At 32.5% G+C, this 17,427-nt stretch overlaps 2 protein-coding genes across 3 annotated transcripts in view; both read left to right on the top strand.

The window, feature by feature from the left end:
- Positions 1-6,867, top strand: part of LOC132715284 (claspin-like) — a 35,669-nt gene extending 28,802 nt beyond the window's left edge. For both annotated transcript variants that reach the window (XM_060698277.1, XM_060698283.1), the window contains exons 28-30: positions 3,758-3,855; positions 4,792-4,947; positions 5,533-6,867. In XM_060698277.1, coding sequence (XP_060554260.1) covers positions 3,758-3,855; positions 4,792-4,947; positions 5,533-5,676 — 398 coding nt within the window. In that variant the 3' untranslated portion in view covers positions 5,677-6,867. The remainder of the gene's footprint in view (positions 1-3,757; positions 3,856-4,791; positions 4,948-5,532) is intronic.
- A 1,767-nt stretch (positions 6,868-8,634) lies between these two features.
- On the top strand, positions 8,635-16,267 carry LOC132715274 (trichohyalin-like). Its single transcript, XM_060698265.1, has 5 exons — positions 8,635-8,777; positions 9,482-9,626; positions 9,876-10,138; positions 11,521-11,558; positions 14,605-16,267. The coding sequence occupies exons 2-5, from the start codon at positions 9,511-9,513 to the stop codon at positions 15,550-15,552; spliced, it is 1,365 nt and encodes a 454-aa protein (XP_060554248.1). The 5' UTR covers positions 8,635-8,777; positions 9,482-9,510; the 3' UTR covers positions 15,553-16,267.
- The last annotated feature ends 1,160 nt before the right edge of the window (positions 16,268-17,427 follow it).

Below are 17,427 nucleotides of genomic sequence, written 5' to 3'. Positions count from 1 at the left end.
TACTGACCATATTGTAGAATCTGCTGACCAGTTAGATATATAGAGAAAAATATATTTGGCCGTGAAATTGTTACTCGTTTTATAATGTAATCAAATTTAATATATTTTAAAAATCATGTCGACATTTAATTAAGTAAAAACACTGCTGACCAATTAAATATTAATTCAAATTAATTTAAGCCGTAAAACTCTTCTTATTCCATATTGTCAGCAAATTTAACGCTCTTTACATTCAGGCGAGAAAATGCTGACCAGTTAAACATATAGTAGAATCTGCTGACCAGTTAAATATATAGGGAAAATGCTGACCAGTTAGATATATAGAGAAAAATATATTTTGCCGTGAAATTGTTACTCGTTTTATAATGTTATCAAATTTAATATATTTTATAAAATCATGTCGACCTTTAATTAAGTAAAAACACTGCTGACCAATTAAATATTAATTCAAACCGTAAAACTCTTCTTATTCTATATTGTCAGCAAATTTAACGCTCTTTACATTCAGGCGAGAAAATGCTGACCAGTTAAACATATAGTAGAATCTGCTGACCAGTAAGATATATAGGGAAAATGCTGACCAGTTAGATATATAGAGAAAAATATATTTGGCCGTGAAATTGTTACTCGTTTTATAATGTAATCAAATTTAATATATTTTATAAAATCATGTCGACCTTTAATTAAGTAAAAACACTGCTGACCAATTAAATATTAATTCAAATTGATTTAAGCCGTAAAACTCTTCTTTTTCTATATGGTCAGCAAATTTAACGCTCTTTACATTCAGGCGAGAAAATGCTGACCAGTTAAACATATAGTAGAATCTGCTGACCAGTTAGATATATAGGGAAAATGCTGACCAGTTAGATATATAGAGAAAAATATATTTGGCCGTGAAATTGTTACTCGTTTTATAATGTAATCAAATTTAATATATTTTATAAAATCATGTCGACCTTTAATTAAGTAAAAACACTGCTGACCAATTAAATATTAATTCAAATTGATTTTAGCCGTAAAACTCTTCTTATTCTATATGGTCAGCAAATTTAAATTTAACGCTCTTTACATGCAGGCGAGAAACTGCTGACCACTTAAACATATAGTAGAATCTGCTGACCAGTTAAACATATAGGGACAATACTGACCAGTTTAAGATATATAGAGAAAAATATATTTTGCTGTGAAATTGTTATTCATTTAATAATGTCTGCAAGTTTAATATATTGTATAAAATCATGTCGACCATTGAATTAACAAATAAATATTAATTCAAATAGATTTAAGCCGTAAAACTCTTCTTATTCTATATGGTCAGCAAATTTAACGCTCTTTACATTCAGGCGAGAAAATGCTGACCAGTTAAACATATAGTAGAATCTGCTGACCAGTTAGATATATAGGGAAAATGCTGACCAGTTAGATATATAGAGAAAAATATTTTTGCCGTGAAATTGTTACTAATTTTATAATGCAATCACTTACAAGAGATTTTGATAAAAAAAACATATATAAAACATTACTTGAAATTTTTGCATATCTTTAGAGGTATAAAAAGCTGTTTAATATATCTTTTTAAAATGTATGATATTATGGTACACTTTACTTGTATATAATAATTTAGTTCTATATAGTCATATAAATGCAAAAATTTAAAATATAAATAAAAGTAATTTCCCATCTTTTTATTACCCCCTAAGGCGTGTTTATATAACTTCACGCCTTCAATGTTTCCCTTCTTTGTATAACTGGTCAGCATTTTCCAATAATCCTTCTTTATTTAACTGGTCAGCAGTTTCCTATATATCTATATCGTCAGCTAATTTGTCAGCAGTTTAGTGCGACCCGTCAAAAACTAGGTCACAGGAGCTAAAAATAGAAACAGCTTGTTAACACTCTACTGGCTGCAGTTTTGATCCAAATATCCTGGAAATTTGTCAGGAAGGTTGTTTTGATGATTTCTAGGTCAAGTTTGAATATGGGTCGTGTCCGGTCAAAAATGAGGTCACATTGCCCAAATTTGGAAAAATCTTTATAACACACTAGAGGTCACATGTTTGACTCAGTTGTCATCAAACTTGGCCAAGATGCTTGTTTCACACATTGCTTGGATGCGGTTGTGTCAGGTGAGCGATCCAGGGCCATCATGGCCCTCTTGTTTGTATCTTCATTAACTTCCTGTATATTATGGCAATTAACATATTTAACTTACAATTGGAGTATTCAGTTGAAGGTAAATATTCCACGTGTATTTCAAAGAATGAAAAGGCACATTTTTTTAATTTTCCAATCTTACAAGAAAAAATGCTTATTGCCGAAGGCTCAGGGTGAGCTATTAGTATCAAAGGGGGATGCTCCGACGTCCATCGTCATGCGTCAACAATCGTCTTTTTCTCTGAAACTACTGGACAGATTTACTTCAAATTTGGTCTGTAGCATCCTTGTGACAGTCACACTTGAATTTGCTCATGTCATTCCAATTGGCCCCTTTTAGGGGTCAGCAGAGCTAAAAATAGAAAAACCTTTAAACATCTTCTTCTACAGAACTAATGGTTGGATGATCACCAAACTTTGTCTGTAGCATTCTTGGGTAGTCTTTTATCAAGTTTGCTCCTATTAATTTGATTGGCCCCTTTTAGGGGTCTCTAGGGCTGAAAATAGAAAAACCTTTTAACATCTTCTTCTACAATACTAATAGATGGATGATCACCAAACTTTGTCTGTAGCATTCTTGGGTAGTCTTTTATCAAGTTTGCTCATATAAATTTGATTGGCCCCTTTTAGGGGCGGCAAAAGCTAAAAATAGAAAAACCTTTAAAAGTCTTTTTCTACAGAACTAATTGATGGATGATCACCAAACTTTGTCTGTAGCATTCTTGGGTAGTCTTTTATCAAGTTTGTTAATATTATTTTGATTGGCCCCTTTTAGGGGTCTCTAGGGCTAAAAATAGAAAAACCTTTTAACATCTTCTCCTACAGAACTAATTGATGGATGATCACCAAACTTTGTCTGTAGCATTCTTGGGTAGTGTTTTATCAAGTTTGCTCATATTAATTTGATTGGCCCCTTTTAGGGGCCGCTGAAGCTAAAAATAGAAATACTGTTAAATGTCTATTTCTACAGAACTAATTGATGGATGATCACCAAACTTTGTCTGTAGCATTCTTGGGTAGTCTTTTATCAAGTTTGCTCATATTAATTTGATTGGCATCTTTTAGGGGCCGCAAAAGCTAAAAATAGAAATACCTTTAAATGTCTATTTCTATAGAACTAATTGATGGGTGATCACCAAACTTTGTCTGTAGCATTCTAAGGTAGTCTTTTATCAAGTTTGCTTATATTATTTTGATTGGCCCCTTTTAGGGGCCGCAAAAGCTAAAAATAGAAATACCTTTAAAAGTCTATTTCTACAGAACTAATTGATGGAAGATCACCAAACTTTGTCTGTAGCATTCTTGGATAGTCTTTGATTAGCCCCGTTTAAGCTAAAGCTTAAATGCCTCAGGTCATGGCATTTCTTCAAATTATTGTTTAAACATATTCTATGCTCAAATTTAATAGAATATATTGACATTTAAACACTGATAAGCAGTTGTTTCTGGTGAGCGACTCAGGGCCATCATGGCCCTCCCTCTTGATGATGGCCCTCTTGTCTTTTGTTTTTGTCCTTTGATAAATATGGAAAGGGCATCCTCTGCATGTATTATATAAAAAAGCAGTATATTCTTTAAAACATTTGTTATTGAAATATAGGTTCAGTAGATACCAGCAGCTCTGACAAGGGAAGTAAATCTACAGAATCATCAGGGGCAGAAACTCCAGGTTTCCCAGGATCCTTTTACAAACTACCTGTAAGTTCTCGTCATGTGTTCTAGCTGATTGTCATACTTTATATTTGCATAGCACCTTGGTACATGGTGTACCAAAACATTTGGTTTTAGTTCTGCGTCCGTAAACTCCTCATAAATTGCTGAGCCAATTTCATCAGGAAGGGGGGGGGGGGGTCATTGATTTTCTTTATATGTATATATTAAAAACTAATGTTTTTACACATGCACTGTTTCAAATACAAATATGAACTCGGATAATATCTGCTTTTGTTTATAGTTTACAATATTACTTGTTCCTTGTCATAGTGAGTTTCTATATACAAGTGAGCCATTTCAGGGCCATTATGGCCCTCTTGTTTTTGTATTTGATGGAAATGGGTCACTGGAATTATTTGCCAATGTCTGATTATGCATATAATGTAGCGGGGTATTGCTAATTTTAAATTTGCACACTCTAAATGCAAAAAATTTTAATTCTTATGTTCATATAAACAGGTAAAGTAAACTTACAATACAAGTACATCTATTTAATTGACATATAATGGAATGAAGTCAATTTTCTTTTTTATCTATTTTTAAAAAAAAATCATTCATTACAATTTTACATTTTCACATTTGTTTGCATATTCCAACTTGAAATTGAACAAATGTTCAAGAACTCTTGTCTTGAAACATTTAGAATACAATTATACAAGAATAGCCTTAATGCACCTTTTTTTCCTGCATTGATATCTGCAGAATTTCTCAAACTTGCTGAATGGCTCACCCTTCGGGCCAGGACTTTAAATGCATCCTTATGGTGCTGCAGATGTTAATGCATGAAAAATGGTGCAATAGCCATCTATAAGAAAAGAGTCATTTCTTTATTGTCTAATCAAAAAAAAATTCCAGTAAAGCCATTCTAATTACCAGTAAAGCCATTCTATAAATCATAAAATGTTAATTTATATCTTCCAGCAACAGAAGAGAGGCTCATTCTTGGCCAGAAGTAAAGAGGCCCTGGCTAAGATAGCTGAGATGACAAAACCTGTAGTAAACCCATCAGCTGGTGCAAAAAGCTCCGGAAAGTTTACCTTCAATGTTATATCCCCAGATAAAGAAAAGGAGGCACAGGTAGGGTGTTTGTGAATGTTGCAAATTTTATAATTAAAATTTTCTTTCTTGTCAATTTCATTTTATTTATGTCGCAGCTCTATGGAATAAATTATTTGACATATTCATTTATTATCAGACCCATTTGCATTGAGCTTGATATAGTTTGACTACTGTTTTTCTCGCATATTTTCATTGTTTTGTACATCTAGGTACTTTTATGCATTTCTGAAATGGAATTATCAATTGTACAGGAATTCTTTCATTGATGTCTAGCACATTTTCACATTTTAATGATACATTGTTTTATTTTGTGCAAGGTATAAGAACTATGGGGTAAAGTTTGTAGTTCAGAGGTCACAATAGCCGGATATATATTTTTTATTTATAATGAAAACTTGACTTTGAACATCTGTATGAAGAAAATGATTAAAAGCTTATAGGATAGAGAAAGAAGCTTGCATTGCAAGCATTAATTGTCATTTATCTTACCTACACCTACTCTCCCATAACATTTTCATATTAAAGATTTAAATTCTTATTGAACATTTAAACATTAAACAGTACTATATTGTACTTACCAATATTTCTGTTTTATATTTAAAGCTCCAGGGTAACGGCAAGCAGAGAAAAGCCCATGTTCCCAAAGCAGCTGTAAAGGAAACCCGGCCGAAACAACCACCTGCCAAGAAACCAAAGCTCGACTCCCAGAGCTCATTTACAGAAAACAGTATCTTTAACCTGTTTTAAAACATGACAGTGTCATCTCGGCTCATTTATATATAAAACCGGTTTCTATTTTAAATAGAATGTATATTTTTGTAAATTATTATTTTGTAAATGGTCAGCTTTTTATTGATTATGTATACTGTAAATCTAAGTATGTTTAGATCTGTACTGTTTGAATCATGTTTTTATATTGTGGATTTTAACATACTTTTGTATATATGAATTTTTGTTAGTTTGAAATATATGTTATACTATGTTTTGAATGTATTGTGCTAAATGTATGTCTATAATTTGTATACATATACTTTTAGATGATTGAAATGGTGTATTAAATGTTGAGTTTGAATTCACATACTTTTAGTGATTTGTTCCAGCTATTACGGAATTATAGCAAAAACATGTCATTCTCAAGCACCAATTTTGTATTCAGTTATTCAGTAAATTATAGATAAGAATGTATAATAATAAATTTTCAGCTATCACATGAATAAAAATATAAAATTGACAAGATTTTCTGTTACACTGTACCAGAAATAGACATTTGGATTTGATCTTTCAAGTAATATGATTGCTCAGCTTGTTGGAATAAACTTACATGTTTTTTAACTAAAATAAGATGAACTGTAGTGCTATAATGTGTCATAATATAAATGACAGCAAATGTACCCAAAAAAAACTCACTTTATCAACTCCCTTTTTATGAGCTATTTATTTTCTATATCAAGATTTTTTCCACAATCATTACTTTCTTCATTATGTATTATATGAATAACTTGTATGTGTTTTTACCTAAAGATGAACAAATACCATTAATACTGTTAAACAAGCGAATGTTGGTAGTTATTAGCAAACCATTGGGCATTATTTGAATTCAAAATAACGTTTATGTAATATTAGTTAAAATTACTGCACAATGTAGTACATGTAGTAGGCATGAAATAGAGAAGTGTAAATTGTTAGTTTTTGGATTGAATTTGCAGAATCAAGTCTAAATTAATTGTAAGGATCAAATATTCTTTATTTAATCTAGTAAAACTTTTGGTAGTATGAAAGAATTTAATGTTGTACCCTTTATGTAACAATGTAGTTTGTTGGAAGTTGTTTTTTCAAATTATTTTTTTTAACTGTAGCAAATGCATTACATTTGTCAATATATTAATATATATTTATACATAAAATCATTTTGTCTTGAATTAAATTCATATAACCTGATGACAAGTTTTGTTTTACAAATACACCATATCACATGGTTATATAACCAGATGTTTAAAGTGTGATGCATATATTACCAGTATTGAGTTAGGCTAACCTGCTTGTCATACTGGCTGACGGGACCAAGTTATTCGCTGCACACATCTGTGCCTGAGAATGCAGGACTATGAATTCATTGATGTAAGGAATCTTGCAATAAATTGGTGGTTCTACCCAGGAAGCGACAGTGCCGAGTTGAAGCATGGACAGACAGCTGTTGTCTTTATCCGCTAGTGAAGCTTATAAATCCGCGAGTGAAGCTGGAAGACTTTGATGTGACTTTAAACCATAAAAGTTGAATGTTATCGCAGATTACTAGTATATTATGTTGGTTGGTTACTTTTGGCCCTTTCCTCCACTGGAGTTTGTTTCCCTTAAATGTTGAGGTCATGTGTTTAAAAAAGGTGGCCTCTTACGCCCGGTAAATACACTACTCTCCATACTTTAAAGTTTACTTGGCTATTCTGAAAGATTCCAGATATTTATAAAACCTTAACACTGACCTTAATAAAATGGCACAAAATTAATTTAATTACTGAGAATATACATGGAAAAGTAAGTTTTTTTTTAGCAAGTACGAATTGACTTTAATATAGAGGTAATATTAAGTGTTGAAAAGGGCGTATTGATGATAAAACGAAATGCAGTACAATAGTAGACGTCTTTTACGATAATCATTTAATAATAACTTAAGAGTGTTTTTTTTGTTGTTGTTTTTGGTGTTGTTTTTTTTTTGGGGGGGGGGGGGGGGAAGAGATGATACACCACCCATGCCATCTTCAGGACGATATCTGTTGGTCACGGACCAAGATCCGTAAATCCATCATAAAGGTTCGCTTTGAAATTTCTGTGTGAACAACAGTGTTTATTATCAACCAATGAGAAAGGGCAGGCCCGCTGTCCATCTAATAGATCTTGTTTCATTTTCATTTCCCCCTGACTATTGTCATACGTATCATATTCATTTCTTACATGTATTTATACAGTATTCTACTTTTATCTTTATTTTGTGTGAATTTTGCCAAGAAAGTGAACATTAAAATTTCCCACTGAATCTACCAGTGGCGATTAGTATATGTTGATTTTTGCAAAGTCATATTTTGATGTTTGTTTTGACATATAAACAGCTATAAATCATATACACCTAATTACCAGTTGACCTTTTTAATCAGTTTTAGGACATGGGTAATCTATTTTGGTCCGATAACAATAGCACCGTCATAGCCTTTGATATGGTGGCCAGAGTTTATCTGTTTATCCCATCTCAAGAAAAAATCGTAAAAACTGAATTTATATTTGCCCGAACTGTACGCTAAAAGTTCTTCCGTTCAAAGAAAATTAGTTTGACGGGATTTATTAATAAATGGAATATATTCCGTTCAATTTCTGCATTTTTAATCAAGTACTTTAGTTTTTGTACTGAACTTAACTCGATTATCTCATCTTGAATGATGTCGCGATATATGATCCCCATTGTGACTTCAGCAAGACAAAGGCGTGAACTAAAGGTCTAAAATATTAAAATATGTCTTAGACATTTAAATAAAGAGATAACTTGTATCAGTGATGACAAATCAAAAATGTATACAAAGAAAAAAAATAGTACCCGTTGCCAAAAATGCCTGTAATATATAGAGACAAAGAATAACAAGCCATATTGTCTACATAAATGATTTTTTTTGTATTATATCTCCCGTAAAAATACATTGTGAACCCCCAAAATAAATTTTTATCAGGTCAGGTTAAACAATAGAAATAATATTCATTGCCAAAATAAATGGCGTCTAAATAGATGAAATATTTAAATCGCCAGCTATTGCACCGCTAACATGTAAGAGGATTTCGTATGGATTTTAAACCTCACTTTTCAGGTATTTTGATAATATTGTAATAAAGTTTTTGCATAAATAGTTTGTCTGTAAATTTTTAAAGTAATGCGCTACATGATTCAGTCGCCGTTATGCGAAAAAATAAACCTTATAATACGTACTGTCTTAATGACCGTTAATACTAATAGTTAAGTTAGTTGTTGTTTTTGTTTTTTATTTATTTGTTTGTTTCTGTGAGGTTTGATTGAGCCTATAACAGTATTGCGTATCACAAAGATCGGCAGGTTTTTTTTTTACTGGACTCTGTACCAAAACAAACATGAAATAACTGTTTTCACAATTAAAAGCCAATATCTCTAATAGGCATTGAGAACGAATGGCATCAGACACCTATATTTCGTCATGAAAAATATGGTTTTTGGTCTTGGATTCAAACTGACAGATACGAAGTTTAAGAGTCCTTATCTACTAATCAAATCGGACTTGCGTTTTAATCGATATCGCAAAAATTCCGTATCTTTAATGGTAAAATGTGCTTGTAATTGCTAAAGAACATCGTTCAACACCAGGCAATAAGTACCTGAATTGTGAAGCCTGTTCTTATATAGTATTGATAAAGATAGGCGTATTTTTCAAGCTAAGATATATACTTCCATAATGTTATTAGCAATCTGCTATTTTGTATCTCTGAAATTAAGACATTTCTGTACTTATGATGATCGAGTGAAAACTTTCTTATTTCCCAGATCAAAAATGTGAATTCCCGTAAGATTTCATGGCGACGCCAACGACAGAGATCGGTCTGAAGAGGGTAAGGTTTTCCCTGGATGATGATAAGGAATCGGCTCGGAGTCCAGACGATTTTTACCAGGGACAATGGGATTTCCTCAAGTAAGATCTTTTTTACTGTCAGCCTCGTTGAAATTCATGGCCTGCTATAATTTCTAAAGATAGGGATTGAATTTTCGTTATGAAGTTCGCTAAAAACGTAAATGTCTGTCCAATACATGGCTCTTAAGAGCTTTCAAAACTGTGTTTTGAATTAATAAAGGAGTAAAGACGTACAATACTTATTATTTATTGTAAAAGTAGATCCCTTTAGCTTGTTTAATTGTATAATGTGATTTTTTCGATTTTCAGGTATTTGCTAACGTTGCGAGAGGAGTTCAACATTACAACGGTTGTAGAAAGTCTCGTTCAGAAAGGCGTCATCAGTGCAGACGCCGGAACAGACGTCATGCGTCAAGGTAATGCGCGTGCGCAGATCGAACTTTGTGTACAGGAAGTAATGAAAGGCGGATCACCGGCGTATGCGGCCCTCTGCGAAACCCTGCAAGAGCATGGTTACAGCAATATAGTAGATGCATTGAAAAGAGAGGACAACATGCATGCGTTTGTGCCAGGTAAACCTTTTAAATTTTGTTTTAACTGCCTAAAATTACTATTTGATTTATAAGCAGATAATTGCGATAAAATACAAGTATATTTGAAACAAACATACACGTGAAGAAGTGGCCTATTGGTAAGGGTTTCTGCTTGCCTAACCAACAATTGCGAATTTGTAATGTTTTGGCATCAAGACTATGTTTTCTTATATGACATCGGTACTATTAGTCAATTTTATTAAACCATTACAAAATTTTGGTTTCTTTGTAAGGAGGTATCTTTTTCTACCATAGTATTGTTGTTACATAAGTAAAATGGAAATACGTGTTTCTTTACTCAGTTAAAAATCCGAATGTGTTTTTTTCCGTACCGCTGTTTCTTAGTCGCAGTAAAGCAGTCTCCAAACATTTGCTTCCAAAACCTTTATTCTAATGTCCTCAAATCTAAAGATAGCTACATTAGTTTATACAAATTTATTTTAGTTCAATTGTGTTGGAAGCTGAAAGCTTATTGAAAAACTCTCGAATCCGTTCCTGGAACCAACCAGTATTAAGCAATACATGTAAAGTTTCTTGCTCAAGGAAACAACGGATTTCTCCTGGCAGGGTTTGAACCCACGCGGTCAGCAATCCTTAAGATTACTAGACCGATACGTTAACTATATAAGCTATATTCGTAAATACAAAAAAAAATTGTCTCTTTATTTAAAACAAATGTGTATTAATTTCAGTTATGACAGACTTTTTGCATCATTACGACTCCTTATTTAGTTCTATGTCTATCCAAAACATATTAATTTTCCCCGGCTTATATACTTTCTGTGAGATTAGATTCATAAAAGAGTTAGTGTTTCTTCCTTATAATTAACAAATAATCAGCACTTCTTCGTGTCTAGACTGTGAATGAATTTCAGACCCAAGAAGCATCCCACACTCTTGAATGACCGATCACCGTCTGTTATCTATACCAATCTAATTATCGGACGTACGCAGACGAGAAAAGTAGTCCGGAAAAGGCATATAATTTCTCAATGACCAACATTTTGGGCAATGAAAAGTGTCGGATGTTTCTAGGGGAAATATAGACAATTCCTGTAAAATTATCAAAGTTTGCGCCAAACGTTTTTAACACACACTTTTGGCGCGATTACTTGAAGTTCATATTACTCGCAAATGTCTTACACGGTCATTTTTCTAAAACATATTGTTACGTATATAATAGCAAGGGACAAAGGCGACACTTCTGAGGATAGAAAAATATATTTACCCGCTTTGTTAGTCTGTATTGCGTTGTTTTGTATCCCAATATCGCAGACCTTGTTTCTTAGACTTCTTTGAAAACATGATACTAGGAAAATATTATATTTTATATATCAATTATAATTTGTGTTGTTTTACAGAACTTTCTGATATGCAAGGCTTTGGTCCCAGAGAAAAAGTAAGTTAAATATTTGTTTTTCATTTTATTGATATCTTGTAATGTTTGTGAACTCTTTTGCTGAGTAAAAACGACATGTTTACTTCGTTCATATGTGCTTTTCTCATTAGGTCTATGCATAGTTGGTGTACTATATAAATGACTAGCAGTACAGTCCGTTATAAACGTATGTCTTAATAAATCACCATAAATTTTCTATATATGAAGACGGAGTTTAAGTAAACCGTTTGTAACGCTTTTGAAGCGATGAAACAATAATCATTTGGAGTTTTTATGCAAAATACTGAGTTGAATCAATAACGTTTTTGAAATCACTAATAATTACCCATTTAGCTATAAAAATCTTAGTAGATTTGTTCATCAGTCTGACCATAACTATTTATCAGTTTTAGGTGAACTTTGAAAATAAATACAGACTGAATAGCGAGCAGCGCAGAACTTGATCAGAGGACATTTATGTGTCCACTCATGATCTTCGTCTGCACTGGTCACCTCGGTAAAATCTGTTGTCGCCATCGGGCTAGGAACTTCTTTCCCCGTCTGTAGCGGGCTCCTACTACTGCCAATCCGACGATCTGAGCGCGATTTGGAGCTAAATATTTACTTTTTATATACGTTACATTGAAAAGCTTGTCATAAACAAAATGTATATTCATTATACGTTTGAAGTACGCAGTGTACATGTCATTCAAAATATTTTGTGTTGCCAGCCAGAACAATAGAACAATGTTTCTTTGATACAAGTGATAACAGATAGGAAGGTCGCGTTTGTCTTGTTAGATATAAACGTGCAAACATGCAACTGATATGTACACGATAAAAATATATGTCATTAGAATACGAAAAAATGTAATGATTTGTTTTGGGGTCTCCCTGGGCTGCTGATTTCAAATTTGACTTAGTTGCGACGGGTTAACACGTCGGGCTAGTAATCTATGGCCGGTTGGGTTCAATCACGCCTGGGACAAACCATCATTTCCTTAAGCAAGGAACTTTACACGCATTGCTAAGTATATATAATACTGATAGGTTCAAGAAACGAATTCGATAGTGAGTCTATAAACTGATAGCTTCCAACACGATCAAACTTAAATTAATTATGTATTAACGGTTACCATTTTAATTGAAGAATATTATTGGTATCATGCCATCCCTGCGACCCGTTTAGTCAGAGACTTGGTAGAACTAAATTTAACACTAACTTTCTAAGGACCGTTCAGTTGGTTGTTTTTATATTTGACTTGACTTTCTAATTGTAACCTGTCAACTAAAGTCCAGAAAACATTCGCCGTTTCTCTATACTGGACTTCTAAATTGGAATAGTAAATTGATGAAAACGATAAAGGTATCAATTATACCACGACAGGAGATTAATGATTAAAGACCAAATAAGCATAATAATGCATTATTTTTATTTTTCAAAAGTTTTTAATTTTTGTAATACTGTTATAGTTTCCAATAGTTACTCATTGGTCATATAGCTGTGTCATCTTTTGTTTCTTTTGCGATTCTTCCACTTGGTAAATAGTATTTTGTATGAAAGCCAAATTACCACTCTATATTTTGCTACCATTATCACAAATAAATCAAGAAATCAATCATTTTTAAAATCGTAAGAAAAGTCAACTATGTGTTTTAATAATGGATTCAGAGCATTTTATATGTTAATTACCTGAAAGAAGTAGCACTGAATGTACAATAATGTGTCATTAATGTTTCGATATATAAGGAAAGTATTTTTGATTTCCATACAAAATTCTTATTCACTTAATAATTATTATACAGAATGCCAAAGAGCAAAAGGAAAAAAAATAGTAATGAGTCACTTTATGGAAACTGTAACAAGATACCAAACATGAAAAAAATCTGTTTAAGAAATAAAAAATGATAACATTTTGAAAATTTAATTGGCCATTTGACATTAAACTTTAAATATTCTTTAGCTGATATGTATCTTACATGTCTCAATCGATTACATGTATTACAAATTTTTAAAGCACGTGTTGTTCCTTTCTTAAGAAATCATAAAGACAGCATGTGCTTTAAAGTTTGTTGAAATAGCGACTTGTTTAAGTTTGAAGAAAAACATTTTAATCTAAAAGTGTTTTACATTTCAAATACTATAGTCTGAGTTATGAATATACCATTGTTGAACGGAACTGAAGAATGAAAATAAGTTTATCATACGTCATTTCCGGTTACATAGAATCTTTTATTAGAGCTGTTTTTCTCTGGCCTAGTAACCTTCATTAGTTACCCCTGTGTCACCCTAAAACATAATTATCTTAAACATGCTGATCCAATTTCCTAATAGTAGAATGATTTTTATTATGCACTATGTTAAGTCATACAAAACTACATGTTTGAATTTAGATAAACAATGGAAACATGACAATAAAGTTTGTAGATAATGCATTTAAATGATCAAAAATATTTTGATTTGGCAGACGATAAAGCCGCGCTCAAGTATCATTTTTCAATTAAATATGAAATTATTCTAATCGGGGTATGGTCTTCTGTGTAGATTGGTATCTAAGATTTATGCTGAATTACTTTGTTTTTAAACTGAACATGTATATCTTAAATTAGATTTAAACGAAATAGTGAACAATTTACAAAAATATATATATATTTAATTATATATAAAAAGTCCGTACTGGACACAGTTTGAAAATGAGAATCTATAAATAGTTTACACTAGCAACTGGACTTAAAGTGATTTTTCCGATGTTATGAAAGGTTATAAGTTTATTACATTAAAAGGTAAATATAGTAACCATGAAAACCAAATTTTGTAAATAAACGATGATGAGTGTTTTTTTTTGTTTTTTTTTATAAAAAATGACAAAAATTATTTTAGACGTGAATTCAACACTTTATAAGATATTGAAAATAGCCCTCCAATAACAATGTACACTTACTTACATTTTTTCAAGTAGAACCAAACTGTTCTACGTAACAAAACAAAATATTAGAAACGCGTAGTTAGTGTAATTTGAAAAAGAATGCAAATCAGTCATGAAAGAAACTTTTTCTCTATTTGTAGCAGACACACTGGAGTCAAAGTGCATCTCTTGTCAACCCGGATGAGATGGCGGTGCAGGGTAAGAAAATGTCACTGGGAGCATTGGCACGAGACACCAAGGCGTCACAGAAAGAATTCTCCGTTATAGTAGAACGTCAGCACGAGCTAGAAAAGCAGCTTGTGCAAGTGATGAAGTCCTTGGATACCGCTAAAGACATGCTTATTCGTGAAAGACAAGAAAAACTTGGACTTAGAGAACAGCTTAAAGGTCGAGACGAAGAATTGGTTGGAATGCAAAGAAAGTATTTAGAGCTTCAGAAAGCTATGGCTAATCTAAGAGATACAAACAATAAATATCACGAAAAGGTGACAAAGTTACAAATAGAAAACGAGACACTACGACGTGGTATGAAAGACAGGGATGAAATTGAAGGTGAACTCAGGGAACGCAATAGTGAATTGGTGCGCTTGAAAGAAGTATTAAATAGACAGGAGCAACAAATGAAGACGCAAGAGGAACAGATTGTCCAAAAACTTGATATGATTGAGAAAGTGGTTACTGAACACAGGGGTTTGATAGACGGACAAGATAAACTGACGAAGAGAATGTCACAGCAGCAGACGGACATTGTTCGTCTCTCTGAAGAAAAATTAGAGGCGCAAAATCAAATGGCGGCACAGCAGCGTCAGCTGAACTTCCAACACGCCCAGATCGTGATGTTGCAAGAACAAATGCAGAGAATGGAGGCGCATATAAGTCAAGGGGCGACTGGAGGAACGTTGAGACCGGAAAGTCTGCCCCCGGTAAATACACACCCTACAACGCCTGTTGGAGATAGCCGGGGAGGTCGATATATCGCGTCGCTTTCTAAAGGAATGAATCTGAGACCGTTTAATGCTCAAGGAAAATTAGAGAACTCCAAGAACTCGTTTTGGAGAAGTGATCCTTCATCTAAGAAAAGCAAATGAGAAAAATAACTCGCTAGCATATTTAGATGTTTGTGTTACATAAATTTTTGTGACTGTCACATTAAGTATTACAGTAATTGTGTTCATTTTTATTCTATTTCTCAATTGACGTCATTATTTGGATGTATTATATTTTCATTTCTATACTTTTCACATTGAAAGCATTTGTTGTTGTGTTAAAGGGAAATAATTTGATTTATTTATAATTGATAAAGTGATATAAATTCCTCTTATCTATTCTTAAGTTAGGAATTAACATTATATATACAAATGTCTGACATATTTTAGGCAACTTCCGGCGGTTAGATTCTTGTTTTAGTGAAACTTTTTTTTCCACTCTATATCGTTATTTTATCGACGGTTATCAAATTTAAGACAACACTTTTTAACATTGTCAATAACATTTTGAAAGTATTATTTAAATCAAAGTATGAACCTATATTTTTCTACATACACCATGCCAATTTCTTTTTCAAAGTTACATTAAAACGATGGTTGGTTGTTTCTTGAGCATTTATGGTAAACGTGTTTTAATGTTTTGACGTACACTTCAACGGATAATACACACACTGCAGATAACGAAATCTGCATATATCGAACATGGTTGTTTTGTACCATATACTTTGTTTATGTGTCACATTCACTGCATATGTAACAATTCCAATACAATGTTTGAATGAAATATATGTATATTACAGTAAACATTTTTATATCAGTAGTGTTTAACTGTTTTCTTCTATATTTTTAATATTACAATTCCATTACAAATGGTATTGTGAGGTTTTACAATAGGAAATAAATGTTCAATTGAAAAACGGTGTTATATGAAATATTTACGTTGTTATAAACAGCAACCGGAAGTAATTTCATGAAAAAAAAGAGTCTGCTGTAGCAACAATAACAGCTATTTCCTACAAAAAGAAACATTATAAGTCATTTCAAGCTGTAGGTTCTGTACCAATTTACAGAATTGTTCTCAGTCTGTACATCTTTATTGTACATGTACATAAGTGCTAGCTATCTACATATATTCTCAGACTGTACACAAGTGCTAGCTACGCATAAAGTGTACATAAATGTTCTGTACCACATTTACTCTTGTACATAAGTAAACTAAAGAAAGTGCTAATTATACTCAATTGATGTTCGGTATACATGTACTCTGCAGTGGTGCTGGACACAAGAGTGCTCTGTACATAAGTGTTTAGCTCTGTACATAAGCCTTAGATTTTATGATGAGATCCTTCAAGAATACAGGTGGTTTTTAAATGAAACATTTTATTCGGCAGATGAAAATCGGTTGCAAAAATTTACTTATTCTGTATTGGTAGGACGCATTGTATCTTACAGCCTCGAGATCTAACAAAATCATTCGAGTTATCAAAAAAAGCCACGCCATATCCGGTTATGTTGTAGCATACACTGATATAAAACCGGTATTAAGACTATTGATGATGCTTACAAAATATGTTAAAATGTTCCAAAATCCATGCTGCAAATATTGTAAAGTTCTTTGGAAAAGGAAATTAAATACAAACAAAAAAGATTATTCCAGAATGACCTCGATGTTGAATGACCTCTGTCCAGTCACTGATAAGTAACTTAAATATAACTGGTAACCGGAAAGTGTCAATTTTAAAGTAAACTTTGTAACATTTGGCAAAACGCAATGACAATTATAAATACAATATTACAATGTACTTAAATCTAGCCTGGGAACAATAGACATACAGGAATGGAACTGACTTCGGCGATTCTGTGGTCCTCTTTGATAAAACCAGAATTTCAAGAGGATATCGATATTAGCTTTTTTCCTGGAGTAGTTACAGATACTTCAGCTATTGTTCGGCTATCGCTGCGTGGGGCTGTGATAAC

The sequence above is a fragment of the Ruditapes philippinarum genome, unplaced genomic scaffold (assembly GCF_026571515.1).
Source record: "Ruditapes philippinarum isolate M1 unplaced genomic scaffold, ASM2657151v2 ctg852_1_1_1_1, whole genome shotgun sequence".
In the NCBI taxonomy this organism is placed as follows: Eukaryota; Metazoa; Mollusca; class Bivalvia; order Venerida; family Veneridae; genus Ruditapes; species Ruditapes philippinarum.
Note: the sequence above shows the minus strand (reverse complement) of the source record. Positions and strands in the feature narration are given on the sequence as shown.

What these genes read in the sequence shown, in the direction of transcription:
- LOC132715274 (XM_060698265.1), top strand. Translation starts at nt 9,511, where the DNA reads ATGGCGACGCCAACGACAGAGATCGGTCTGAAGAGGGTAAGGTTTTCC. An exon ending in CATGCATGCGTTTGTGCCAG is followed by an intron (nt 10,139 to 11,520) that starts GTAAACCTTTTA and finishes GTTGTTTTACAG; the next exon opens with AACTTTCTGATATGCAAGGC. An exon ending in GCTTTGGTCCCAGAGAAAAA is followed by an intron (nt 11,559 to 14,604) that starts GTAAGTTAAATA and finishes CTCTATTTGTAG; the next exon opens with CAGACACACTGGAGTCAAAG.